Raw genomic sequence first — 15265 nt, forward strand, 5'->3', positions numbered from 1 at the left:
CTCATATGACTATAGTTTTTGTTTAATTATGATAACAATTTGGTTACTCTGTAATTCTGCAATATTTTTCACATAAAGTTGTTCATAATGGATTTTGTAATTATCAATTACTTAAATTTTAAATTTTAAATTATTTAATATGAATTATTCATAATAATTTGTTGAAATTGTCTATTTATAACTCATTGAAATTGGTTGACTAATAGTAATTTAAGAACTAAATGTATTGCTTGATATTGGTGGGTATATACTATTAAGTTGTAATTAGTTAGGTAGGTAATATTATATGGTTTTTATGTAGTGTAAAACTTTGAACTAATAATAAATTAATGTTGACCATTTAAAATAATTGACATAATTTAGATCAATGGATCTAAAGGGAAACAATGCATGTATTAATTTTACTAAGATGTTTGTTATTTTTAATTTATTCTTTTATTATTTGTATCTTATCAACTTTTGGGGCAGTAAAAATTTGATCTTGTACCTTGTTGAGGTCAAAAGTAAAAAATGTTAAATAATTTTCTTAATCGTTGCGAAAAACAAAAAAAAATATATTAAGGAAAAAAGGGAATTCTTACATGTATTCAACAAAAACTTTTCCTCTATTATACTTATTCTATCTATTATCATAAAGTATAATGTCTATAAAGCCTGAACACTATTTTGAATCTGTTGTGCAGATTTACATATTATACATAACAATTCTTATGTATTAAATTACATTTTATGGTAAGTTTAAGTGATCTCAGAATAATTTACACAGAGTAAAAATTGTTGTGATTTTACAATGGTAGACAGACTGAAAATAAAACAACATTTTTCAAATGCTATACATTTGAAAATCACATTTATTTTATACAACCTACATACACATGTTGTTACAAATGTAATGTACAATATTAAACATTGCAATATAGTTCACGAAAAAATGAATTTGTTGGGCAAATTATTTTTCCATACTGTCGACGCTTATTATGTCCTTAGTAATATTGTTAGGCGATGTGTCTACGTCACACATACTGTTTGAATCACTTTTTACTGAAAAAGTGTCATTAAACATGTCTGTTGCTGAACTGTTTTGACTAAAATTGTTCCCTGAATTTGGTTCAGCCATTGTTTTACTGCTTTCAGCTGTTGATAATACACTGTTCGAATGAGGTTCATTTGATTGAAGTGGCTGAAAAATAAATTTTTATTTTACTCATAGTTTTCGCAATAACTTATCACAAAATATAAAGGTTTCAAGTAAACAATTGTGAAATATAAAAAAAGTAGTTAAATCCTAAAGATTACATGCCGTTACATATGTGAAGAAAAATATGAAAATCGAGGTAGTTTTAAGCTAAAAGGTTAATCAAAATCTTATAAAATGTACTGTCCATCTTTCCTGACAATAGCACAAGCTTTAAATTGCCAATAAATAGAATGACTTACCATTGGTGCCAACTTAGAAGCTATTTGAGTAGAAGATTTTCGTTTTTTAGTAGGATTTGGAGTATTTCTTTGGGGACTGATAGACTGTTTACTAGTTCCACTAGAAAAATTGTTAGCTGGTAAGTCTTTTCGCCTACAATACATATAAATAAATTAGAAACGTTCCCTGACATTGTTTTTAATTTATAAAATATTGATTTATTGAAAATGTATTATACATTTATACCTAAAAATACTTATTTTATTTTTTGACTAGAAAAATACATAAAGCAACTTAATTTTAATTTTTAAAAGTTAAGTAAAAATGTGAAGATTTTATTTCCAAGTTATAATTGTTATAACTAAATGGGTCACTAAATATTGATTTGTTATCTCTCACTATACCAAAATTACATTTCTTAAAACTAAAATGAACTTTGGGTCAATATTAGAGTTGATTTAATCATATCTGCAATCCTCCCAAAATTCCAACAAAGAAAATAGTGCTTAAGTATTACCTAACTCTTGAGCCACATATTGGGCAGCTACTCTTCTAAAGACCAAATTTAAATTACTACACATCATAAAGATTATTATACAAAAATGTTATACATAGATTGATTATTTCCATACCAAAAAATACGAATAAGGTATCAAATGTATAGATGAGTAAATTATCTTTGTTATATTGTTGAGTGTTTTTTTCTATATTTTAATATTTAAAAGCTGAACACATTCATAATAAAAAATTATTCAAATATCCACTGTGCTCTAAAATTAAAAACTAATGCTACAACATAGATATTAGCATGCAGTACTCATTTATAAATTTCATATTAACTCTTAATGTACACCACCAAACAATAGTGTTGGTTTAATGGTCTAGTTCAGCGGTTCCCAACCCATGGGCCGCGGCCCACTTGTGGGCCTCGAGCAGCTTGGTACTGGGCCGTGAACCATATAAATATATAATTTTTAATATTACATATTATAAAATTTCTGGTTATAATATATTTATCAATATTATCTACACTCTGCAGTGTCAGATTGGTGTCAAATTATTAATTAATGCTAAATATAGGAATCAACTGAATGTTGAAAGTGATTTAATTGTAAAACCATTCAATTTTCATCCCGATATTGACTCTCTCATGAAGGACAAGCAATATCAAAAATCACATTAAATTGTTTAGATTGTGGTGAAGTTTAATAAAATGTTTTTCATGATAAACAGTCGATTTTTTAATTATTTTTGGTTCTAACAACTGACGTTTTTATATACATATATATTATATATATATATTTATGCATTTGTATATATAGGTGAGCTATTTGTGGGCCTCAAAGTTCTTGTTTACAAAATTGGTGGTCTACACAGCTAAAAAGGTTGGGAACCGCTGGTCTAGTTTTATTACTTTAAGGTTGATAAAAATAAAATAGCTAATATTTTTAAAATGTTTGATAGAAATACTGATGACTGATAAGTAAGATTATTCTTTTATTATAAAGTATTATAATAGATTTTCCTATAACCTATTTCATTTGGAATCTTAAATGTATTTTAATTATGTTTATTTATAGTCTGGCGATAACTATAAGAATGACTATTGACTCATGATCAGAAATTAAAATATACACCTTGTACAAACATATCATACTTTGTTAGGTATCAAACAATCATCTGTACTTTTCTAAACATAGTGTATTATTGTACATCATTCTATACAATCAAACAGTATAGGTAGTGGAAGAAAAGTGGATTAGTTACTTCTTTTTAGGTTCTAGTTTGATAGAATCGTCTTAGTCCGATGACTCAGTCAGTTCATCATCGCTACTACTGAGATCTACGGTTTCATACATTATCAGTCTATCCAGTAGAACACTTTTATCTCGTGACGCCTTCAGGAGTTTCCGCTGGGCACTATTCAGGGTCTCTTGAAACATTTCGTTTTCCTTAAACACAAAATTAAACAAATGAATAAATTAGTTAACAGAAAGGACATGATAGTCTAAGACACTCACATAGACCAAAAGTTTCAATTTTCTTTTCATTTCTTTGTATTTTTTCTTGAAATTGGCTTCCCCATTGGCAGCCATTATAGGGATCTCCGAACCCTATGCAGCAACAATAAAAATAACATTAATACGACGATTAACACACAGTATTCAACATAAAAAATATTAAAATGTATACAACTTTACCATTTCTAAAACAATAATAAATAAAAATTAATAATTATTAAAAAATAATAAACAAATCGTTATCTGTGCGTTATCAACAGGTAACAATGTGACGGTGTAGTGTGGGTGTAGTCTCTCGGCGTCGAAAAGTATGTCGTTATTTGACGGCATTTAGGACGAGCATGTCCGCCAGGAGCGCTAAGAATGTCGATTTTTCAAAAAAATACTGTACAGCGGTATACTCATTTAAACTTTAGGCCCCAATAGGCAATATGGTTTACTTTTCGAGAATTTTTTTTTTGAAATGATAGTAATTGTATGCCAATGTTTTAATGAATTTATTTTATTTTATTACCTATTTTACTTACTTTTTTTTAAAAAAAAACTACAAAAACCTTCTATTAAGTCATTCTTCGATTATTATCAATAAAAAAAAGTGAGGAAGATAAGTAAATTCTGATTTCACCAACACTTTGATCTTAAAAACAAAAATAAATCTTGATAAGAAAATCCCAAAAAAAGTAAATTCTTAGTATTTTAAGCTCAAAAATCGAAGATTTCTAAGTTTTTTAATGTATCTAACTATAGACTATGATCGAATAGGCTTTAGACATTTTACGTCATTAATATCAACAAGATGTCCATATTCCATAACTGTTTAGTGTTTACTTATTAGTTATTAACTTTATTATTTACCTTCTATTTTTAATTTTTTTCTTATTCTATAGAAAGTACTAAGTAGCAACAAGCACCCTGCCTCTCAACAGCTAGCATCTTTATCGAGTTTAGTGTCAAAAACTCAAAAGTAAGCTTAGTAATAAATATCGGGTGATTATTAATATTAATAGTTTGTATAAACACCTTTTACCGATTCTATAATTTGCCGATCTTTGTGTAACAACTCCAAACTTCACGATTGCTAAAATATTTTGCGAATAAATTGTGATATTTCTGTGACGACTGATGGATAGGAAGTATTGATACAACTTTCGTATTGATACTTGAAACTTAACAGTTTTATAGGAGTGTTGAGTTGTAAAATATTTAGGTTGTATTTGTTTTAAGCTATAAAGATCTACTTTGTATAAAGTTTCAAGTGTATATTGTTTGTACGAAATATATTAAAATACTCATAACTCGCTTTAAAATTAAAATATAATACAATTCCTAAAAGATGACATGTAATAATTTTACCTTTAAATTTTACAAAATGTCAATTTACTCTTATTTTTAATTTAACGAACCTAAAGGTAATCTTCTGGGAGTAAAATATGGTATGTTACGCACTAGTGAGACGAAGACAATAAATGTCGGTGTAACGTCATCTTCAGAACATTACTTATATCTCTACGTGGCTATGTTGGTTCTTTAATTATAATTAAATATTTTTTAAGTTATGAGAGTGTAAATTATTACAATTTAAAAATGTTTATAAATGATGTAAAAATTAAAATATCTTAAAAAAGCTAACGTAGAAACACAGGTAATGTTCTTAACTTAAAGTTTGATAAAAGGCGCATACCGAATTCACTAATATTAACTAATATTAAAAGTAACAACACAGTGTTGGTTCTTTTATGATTTCAAATCGTTTTTTTTACTCTTGTTCATTTGAACTTTGATTTTGACTTGCGAAATATAAAATCCTCCAATATTATAATAGTGAGAGATTTGTATAAATATTCGGACTCAATGGCTTGAATATACCATAGTTAAAAAGTGGACCACTAATATTTCGACTGCATGCGAATCTGCACTGAACATTCCATTTTAAGGGGCATGTATAGACAAACAAAATGCATGCAGTCGTAATATTTTGTATACCTATAATAATTCTACAAAAACCTATAACTGTGAAAAAAAGAGTCTAGGTCGTTCATGTAAATACTGAATACTGTGCGACGTCCATATCACGTTATTGTACGTTTCACGAAGTTGAATCACGGTTTCTCACAATATGGATTATATTTTGCGAAATGGATACTTAAACTGTAATCAAAAATTGCTAGCACTAATAATTATTATTTATTAGCTACTTCAGATTGCTTTCAAGAGGACTTAAAGATAAGAAGTTCAGTATCCATTTGAATTTTATATCAGGAACTGGCTTCAAATCTACGAGGTCCATATTGTGTAGTTACGTGAAGTGGAGAAACGGTAGTTCCATTTCATGAAACGTACAATAACACGCCAACACGGTATGGATGAGACATACACTGATAATTCTTGAACTCGGCTGACGCGCTGCCGCACACTCAAAGAAAACATTTATTTCAAAATATATAATTTATTTCAAGACTTTTAAGACGAGAAATAAAACTATTTTTCAGTCATTTTAAAGTATAGTTTTGTTATTAATAATATTTGTAGGGACTTGAAACTTTTTGCCATGACATTCTCAATGCGTCTATTAGGAATCTATACACTATATGTCCATATATTATAGTGACCGCTGGGCATTTCAGGCTATCCCCCCTACCCCAACCCAATGACTAGGTATAGGTACGCTCAACACCAACAACCTACTATTCAATATACTATGGACAGACTTCTTCAGTTTTTATTTCATTAATTCACTGGCAAAATAATTTTTTTATTTTTGAAAAAATTGCCGATTTTAGTAGGTGATGGAAAAAAGTATTAAGAATTATTAATGGCTAATTTGACTCATAAAAACTTGATGTACGATATCTACATTTTTTGATAGGTAACTATAGATATAGGACAAATAGGTATATAACCGCAATAATAGTACCTATATTATAGGTATTCCAAAATATTTAAACCAATATGCATACGTTCCAAAGGTAACGAACTAAATATATAGGATAGATGATGAGACTATAGATATAGTTACAACCTATATATATATATAATTTTTGTAATTAGATACTGAAGGACGTGAGTATTGTGTTGATTTTTGTTTTATTCTAAAACAAAAAATGTATTTGTTTTTATTATTCAGTTGTCTGTATATAAACATCATGTTATATTAACACTTGTATTGGACATTAGATTATTCTTCTGTCCAAGGTGACATCTTTCATATTATTTAACTTAACCACCCAAGCAATAAGTGCACTTCCAACAGTAAATTGTATTTTTGATAATATATTTTATGGGTATGCTTGATACGTTATAAGACTGGAACCCGATTACATTCAACATAGGTATATTTTATAGTATAGTATAATAATAATACAATATTATAATGTTTATTATTTCAATACTATTTTGTTGTACCTACGCCTATATTATAACATCGAAATGTTTTATTTTATTATTATTTGTACACCAGCGTTAAAATCTCCTTTTTCATGTTTTACAGCTCTAGAGTTTCTGTTATTAGGTCTAGGTCGGTAGGTATCTAATGCACAAGCAAAAATCGCTTAGATACATTGTTATCATAGTAACTCTTAAAAAATACTTTCTGGACTATACAGTAAGCATAAAAAACAAAAATCCATTTTTAATAAATATGTATTAATATGTAAATAGTAGTTTGACATTTCTGAACTACTTATATTATAGAATATGCTTACTTCACAATCTATTGTCCGAGTCTTCAAAATAATTCGAATTTAGTATTTGCATCACACTATTTTATTTTGATAATTAACAACTCATAAATAATAAGAAAAAAGTTATAATTTATTTTTTGTTTTTCAATAAGCGCATACCTATATAGTAAAAGTATACAACCAAAAGCGTACCTATACAGTTACAGTAACTACTTACCTATATAAAAAAAACCAAAAATATATATACTTATAAGACTAACAATATTGAAGGCCTCAGACAGCATATCATTGTTTCCAATGTTTTTTATTAATTAATAATCTAGGTAGGTATGAATACCATGTATACTCATTAATATTAACTTGATGTGACTTTTTATAACCCATCTAGTTATAACTTAGGACTTAGGTAGTCACACACACGCACTATATAACAATGAGTAACGAGAGAAAAATAGGTGCATGCTTGCAGTAAGATACATATTTGACTACTTATATGGCTATATCTATTGCTTACTCCTTGTGTGGAATACGTCAGTATTAAATATTTTGGACACCACTGTCTGCTGCAGCGTTATTGTATTGAAACGAGGAGTAGGTATGTACATACAATATGATATACCTAAATATATAATATGGCTACACCTACCAACGCATAATACCCGAGGTCGTCAATCGCGGGTAGAGCCGATTTTCGTAATATTTTCACTGTCGTCCTCCGTAATATAATAGACTTAAGAATAATATTATTATGCAATGCCGTTGTGTGCGTGTGTGACTGGCGGCTGTCGCGGTTTAACCACTTCCAAATAAGGAGTAAGTAGGCGAATCGACTGATGTCACGTATGTGCGCATGTTGTACGCCTGTATAAATAATATTGTGTGTAGGAACTATATAACTATATATAAGTCTATACTGTGTAGTGTACTTGTGTGTGTACTACCTACCTATATTGTAACAGCTATAATGCTATATTATTATGTGATATTATAATATTATGTATTGTACTTATATTTATATATATATATATATATACCAATAGCCTATACCATTATATTATATTATACAGATGCTGCAGGTGTCTATTTTTTACGGTAATAAAGCCACAAAGATAAGTAGGTATACCGTTTTTTTAGGTACCTAAGTTTTTAGTTGTTCTTAAAGTGCGGATTTGTATGAACTACAAAAATCACAAATAAAAATGCATTTAAACACGAAAAAAACTCAAAATGTTTAATTTTTTAGATATAAGTATACAAAAACATTTCTAAAACTGAATACATAAATTGATCAACAATTCAAAAGGATAAATACATTTTTGATCATAGACATTAACTTGAAAGTTTAAATAAAATACATTCATGTAGATTAAAATAAACATATTTTCAAAATAATTTTCTCATGAACAAGTTTATAATAATCAATTTTCTTATTTGATTTGGAAAATTATTCTTTACATAAAAAATAATTTGAGGCATTAAACGACAATTATTTTTCTTTCAATGAATATGCTTAAACATAGGCTGGCATTTGTTTGAATTTGTAGGGGGCTAGAATAATCCAATAATAATAAGGCATTTGTGCCAAATACAATAGCACCATACGTCCTGTAATTGATTGGGCGCCTACCCATAATATTATAATATGTTCTTTCAAATCAAATTTTTGTTTTTCTGCATCCGTCGAAAGATTTGAAGTGTTTAAACACTGACCACATATTAGAGATTAGAGTTGGGCATTTCGGTGTGTGTCTTACGTACCTATACGCGCATATTTTCCAAAGTACCTAAGTCGGTTGGTATACTGTTTGCAGCACTGAGACGGCACAGGTAATACCCAGGTACTTATACCTACCTACGCGGTAACGGGTCGACGGTCGTAATCGTTATAATAGTACAATATTATAAACTGTACTGTAGGTACGTAATAATCATAAACAATAATAATGACATGGACGTGTTGCGGGGGCGAAAACCGTCGGCGGCGGCGCTACCGCCACGCACCGCCACAGCAAACACCTGTCGACCTATCCGGTTGTCTCCGGCGGCGAAGACGGAAGAGTGGGAACAACGGTGCAAGTCGTGACTATAATAATATATTGTATATTATTATTTATTTTATACTGCCTACGTATACGTGTCGTCATTCGTGTGTGACTCCCATCCACCCACCCGCCCACCCAGCAGCCGTGTGCCGCGTTCGTACGGGTCAGAACCAGTCGGAGCGAATTGCGCAACGCCGGAACCTTTCACTGGCGACGACGACGACGACGACTCGACGTTCCGCCGCCGCACGAAAAGCAACAAATTCCGTCTCACGTCGCGGACGCGCTTTGTCCGCTGCAGTTGTCGCCGTTCGTCATCGTCGCTGTTGTTGTCGTTGAGCCGTATAACAGCGTCGCTCGTCGGATTCCGCCATTTTCCCATTCGGCGGACACCGTTGACGGCCACTGCCAACCCCGTGAGTACTACTTACCTTACTTAGATTACACTTTTGTGTCCGCTCTTCTCATTTTTGCCGTCATCCCAGTGTCGGCAAAAAACCGGATATCCGCGGCAACGGCCACAGGTGGTTGAGAGGACATCACATCCGCCTGTGATGTCTCCGTCTTACGAACGTACACCATATTCGGTAGATAGGCAGCAAATTCCAGTTCAGCGAAACCATTGTGTATGGTCACTTGTTAGCTTTTATATCAGTGTTTATTGACCTGGTGTCGGATGTAAAGGGCGTGTAAAATATTACACTTTAAAAATGCTCAATGCTCATAATTCAATAAAAAATTCAAATATTATTAACACTCGTATCGTGCAGACACAGATAGTGTTCTTAACTTTATATATGATACTCAAGTATTAGTCAATCCTCTTGAATAGTTAACAGCTCGAAATTGGCTATAATGTATGCTTCTTAGACAGAGACAACACCGGTGGATGAGACATCCTTTCAATTCATATGTATTTAAATATTAAGGTATACGCATATAACTTCCTCGGAGGTTGTTAGTACAGGTATGTTGCACTACTCAAGGAATGTGTTGGCTATAGCTTTCGTGACCCTTAACCAGATCTACGTATTATTACATTTTCATGATTTAATAACATTGAAGAATTTATGCTTAGTGTCTGTAAACACAGCTATGCATATGTCATGCTATGTCATGTTTTGTTAACATAACAAAAAAATGTACCTACCTAATTAACAAGAAATAAGTATAAAAATAAAAAATTCTTGTGGAATAGGGACAGTTTAACAATTTAGGACAGTCAAATTCTTCTGGTCTTCTCCAGTTCAAAACTGAAAAGTTGAGCCTTGGTTAGGTCAAGGTACCAGTCATGTTCTTGAAATGAAACTTAAATAGTTACTTGCTGAAAATTTGTGTGCTAACCATCAATTACATTATTATAACAATAAAAAGTCATTTTAGTTCAAAGTAATAAGTCAAACACGATTAGCCTTCCTTTTTAGGTCTAAACAGGTACATGGCATGATTGATACATTTATCATAGTCGTCATAGTGATTAACAAATAATAAGCTAGGTATTTTTGGTATAGATAACAGCCAGCAGTATACCTCTTAAGTATACCACCAAAGAAACCAAATATTAGACAGGTGTTCCTAGACTATAACTTTTTTTGATCTTTACCTAAAATTAATTCAGTCTATTTTATTTTTTTCAGGGAATTACCATGGCTAATAAATGCTTTCTTTTGTGTGCAGTAAGTATTTATAACTAAAAATAAACACTTATGTTCAAGGCCAGTATCAAAGAGTATAGCTCTATAGTCGTAAAGATAATCTAATGCTGACCTATTATAACAACCATTTAATTTAATTTAAAATAAAAATATTTTTTTTATCAATGTTATAGAGATTAACCAGTTATTTAATAATATGTAGGTAATGATTAAATTTAAAAAGTTAGATTCCTTACACCTTTACATTGCATTCTTATTCATTTCTATTCCATGGTTGCTTAGTCAAAATTTACTAAACCTATATGATTAGCAATACAATTTTGTAGGTAAATAAACTTAAAACTTCATCATCGAATAATCACTTTCATGTTCTATACAATCACATAATTTGAATGTATTTTCATTGAAAACAAATTTAATTTACAAAGATTTTTGGGTATTTGCTTAATATTGTAATTGAATAAATGTAATATTTTATAAATTGTTTTAATTACTTTAGTTGGCATTATGCTGTGTTCAAGCTGACCATCTGATGTCTAACGATGCTTTATCAGGTATATATTATTTAAAATAAATTTTAGAAAACTCGTTTATTATTATTTATGTTTATCATATATTAGTTACTGTTTATGTAAATGTATAACAATACTTTTTATAACACTTCTATTAGTCTTAAAAAAATATTTTTTTTTAGTATCTATTTTTTATAGCTAAGCATGTACTGAAGTTTAAAACTATAATTATTTTTAAAAACACTGTTCATATAGATATTTCTAATTTGGAAAACTATTAATTTGTTTTGTTTTGTCATTAACACAGATCTGAACGATATGTCTAAAGATATTACCATAGAATGTAATAATAAAGAAATAAGTGTAACCATTGATACAAAGTCTAAATCATTCACTGGAATAATTTACCCGAAGGGCTTATCTAAAAATTCAAGTTGTATGGCCGAATTTAATTATGAAAAGAGTCCTGTGGTTTATAAACTTCCATTAAGATCATGTAACACAATGAGTACATACCTAGTAAGTATATGTGAATATACTCGTGCCGCTGAGAAAGCACTTCTGGGCAGCAACTAAAACTCATCTAACCTTGCGCATTCCCATCCCTAAACCTGCTGGGTAGGTGGTAGAGTTGGAGAAATTTGGGTGAAAAAACGCGGAGCTTGGTCATTTGGATGCGCTAGCGAATTGCGCTTTCTCAGTGTCACAAGTATAGTATCAAACTACACAACAGGGGTTACCAATATAAATTTTCCGTGGGCCACATTAAGAATTCGAAAAATTTTCGTGGGCCATAATAATGTAGAGTACATAATATTTATTATAATATGCCGATTGGCCAAAACTAATGTACAAAGATAAGAAATTCTTTCTCCTTGTCTGCAGGCTGGTTAAAATTCATCCACGGGCTGGATGTGGCCCGCGGGCCAACAACTGGTGATCCCTGCTATACAATATTAAGTGTATACATAGATTTTAACATGTATTACTAATAACAAAAATATTTTTTAGAATGATGGTTTAGTAGAATACTTCAATACAATAGTTTTACAACCTCATAGAAAATTGGTGACAAATCAGGGTAAAGGCTTTCATATTCGTTGTAAATATCAAACAAATGATCAGCTTTTAACTAATGTGTTAAATATGAGGTAAGTTTTCTTATAATTTGTACTGCTTTGTATTATTTTAGAAAATACTTTTAATTTTATTTATAGTATGCAGTTTATACAATTAATATTATACATTACTATTAAGTATATATTGTATAATATTATAATATTATATTTGTATAGTAATATAATATTATAATCCAATCATAATATCAAGTAATTTTACATAAATAATATGTCTGATTGAAGTCTTTTATTGATTAGTTGTTGATTTTTAAAAATGCTAAAATAGCTAATACCATAGTATTTTAATTTGTAATAAATAAATTTAATTATAATTTACCTATATACATTAATTAATATTACAATAATGATTTATATAATTTATAGCACAAGTGATGAAGCAGCAATGATTGAAACAGCCAAGATGCCAACATGTACAATGAAAATTTTCTCTGGAAAAACTGTAAAGCAGGACGTAGCAGAAAATGTGAAAATTGGAGATCCTTTGACGATGGTCATATCAATAAATAGCGAGGACACTTTTGGATTGTTTATTACCGACTGTTTAGTTCGTGATGGTTTGGGTTGGGGCGATCAGCGTCTTATTGATAAATCCGGGTATGCACAATTCATATGAAATTAAAAAAAATATATTAATATACAACTGAAAACTTAAAAATGATAAAATTGAAATTACCTATTCTCATTAAGTGTACAATATGTGAAACTTGATATGAGATACCAAACATTTTTTTATCTATTTAAATTAATAAATTGTAATAATTTATGTTAGATGTTCAATTGAAGATGATATAATGGGACAATTCCAATATAGTGCTAACAAAACAACTGCAGTGGTTAACTTTCAAGCCCATAAGTTTCCTTATACTACCTCTGTATATTATCAATGTCATGTTCATTTATGTTTGAAAGCAAATGGAGGCTGTGCAAATACGGTAACTTTTTAAAAATAATATTGCAATTACATGTTTTTAATTTATTTATATTTCAGCCGCCAAATTGTAGCAATAGAAAACGCTTTCGGCGTGAAGACCAAACAATTGAGGATGAAAGTCCAGCTACAATAGAAGTATATAGCGGCCTTTATGTAAACGAAGGAGTAGATTCAGGTAATCCTGAACAGATGGACCAAGTAGCACGAGAAAAAGTATGTTATATTGTATTAATTGTCTAATTTAAAATTTTGTAAAAAAATGTTTACCAAAACAATTTACTATTTAATATTACAATACATTTTAGATATAATATGTGATTTTAAACAAAATTTTTGAATTACCTCTTGTAATAAGTATTCAAAGGATACATATTATATTAATTAATTTCATGTTACATTTTGAGATGCTATAATGCCTATGGATAATTTTTTGTAGTAAACGTCTTGTTCCACACTTCTAAAAATCATAACTCATTTTGATCCAAACCAGATTAAATAGTTATTAATGCATTTTAGAAATAATTTAATCTTTGTATAGGTATAACATTTTTTAAAAGTTACAATAGATAAGTAATCTTATATGGAAAAAAATTTAAGTGAAAAAAATATGTGTTATAAATGGATACAGGGCAGTTGCTCATGATTATTTCATTAAAAGATAGTTCATCAAAATAATTTGCGAAGTTCTTTATATTATATTAATGTGTTAAATAAACAAATGTCTACATGTATAACAAGTTATACCCCTGAGGCCTTGGTGTGTTTTTGATATCCTGTATGTAAGGTTGATAAGAAAAATAGTCTATTGTAAAGGTATTTTATAACAATAATTATTATTATAATTTGTTACAGATTTTGGATGATCCTTACAATATTTGCATTTCTCAGCGTAATTTTGCTATAAGTATTGCTATAGCCGGACTTATCCTTATGCTTTTAACAGTAATAACAGCTTTGATATTGTTGATGAGAAGACATAAAAAGTCAGTTTCTTCAAGTGGAAGTTCTGTGTACAGCGGGCCTTACACAAATACAGCATTTAGTCATACTAGTTAAATATCAACAATTAAGATTCTATGGTGCTCTTTTATTAACATGTAACAAAATTTATTTTTATTTTATATCCAAAACTTTATATTTATAATATGTAAGAAATATCAAAGGTTATGAGATTTATTGAAGTAATTTTATACTGCTATTATAGTATACACTTATTTTTAGTAATTAAGTATTTTTTATTAAATGAAATTTAATTTGAATCGCGGACATATATTAAGAAGTCCTTCACTCTTCTGAAAAATGTGTTTTCAGTAATAGGCAGTGTGTTATTTAGCTATAAACTGCTCATGTGGTCTAATTATCAGACTTATTAATGAATAACATTTAAGAAAGTAAACAATAGTATGAATATATTGTTATTAATGTTTTTTAACTGTTTTATTAGATGATCCAGCCATGTTGCTTGCAAAAGATTGTATACTTTTATGATAGTTACTATTTATATATATATTTTTAGATAAATATAATTTGTCTCGAGTTCCTTCTTTATATTTTGTCAGTTCTAAATTTAGTTTTTATGTCATGAAATAGTAAAAATGTATAAATCGTATTTTATATTTATATAACATCTATTATATAAATGGTTTAGAGTCATCTATGGAATTAATATATGTCCCTGATTTAAATATTTTATTAATATTTATATTACTTTATATTAGGTATACAATTAAAATATTTAAGAATTATATTATATTAATGATGTTATATTATAATCAATGAAGTGTAAAAGTATTATTATTTTTATTAAATTAAATTATATCTTGATGTATTTAATATTGCTGTATTATTTTGATAATTGACTAGATACT

General features: G+C 29.1%; 2 protein-coding genes across 2 annotated transcripts; one reads left to right on the forward strand and one right to left on the reverse strand.

Annotated features, from left to right (window-relative positions):
* Positions 1-768: 768 nt before the first annotated feature.
* Positions 769-3726, reverse strand: LOC111033145 (INO80 complex subunit E-like). Its single transcript, XM_022313747.1, is given in 5 exon segments — positions 769-1180; positions 1438-1570; positions 3185-3369; positions 3439-3531; positions 3619-3726. Coding segments are annotated over 5 exon segments (645 nt in total). The 5' UTR covers positions 3622-3726; the 3' UTR covers positions 769-949.
* A 5630-nt stretch (positions 3727-9356) lies between these two features.
* LOC111033140 lies at positions 9357-15054 on the forward strand. The gene is made up of 9 exons (XM_022313739.1): positions 9357-9576; positions 10798-10836; positions 11315-11369; positions 11635-11846; positions 12339-12478; positions 12830-13060; positions 13236-13398; positions 13455-13610; positions 14250-15054. The coding sequence occupies exons 2-9, from the start codon at positions 10807-10809 to the stop codon at positions 14451-14453; spliced, it is 1191 nt and encodes a 396-aa protein (XP_022169431.1). The 5' UTR covers positions 9357-9576; positions 10798-10806; the 3' UTR covers positions 14454-15054.
* Positions 15055-15265: the final 211 nt, after the last annotated feature.

The sequence above is a fragment of the Myzus persicae genome, unplaced genomic scaffold (genome assembly GCF_001856785.1).
Source record: "Myzus persicae strain clone G006 unplaced genomic scaffold, MPER_G0061.0, whole genome shotgun sequence".
NCBI lineage: Eukaryota > Metazoa > Arthropoda > Insecta > Hemiptera > Aphididae > Myzus > Myzus persicae.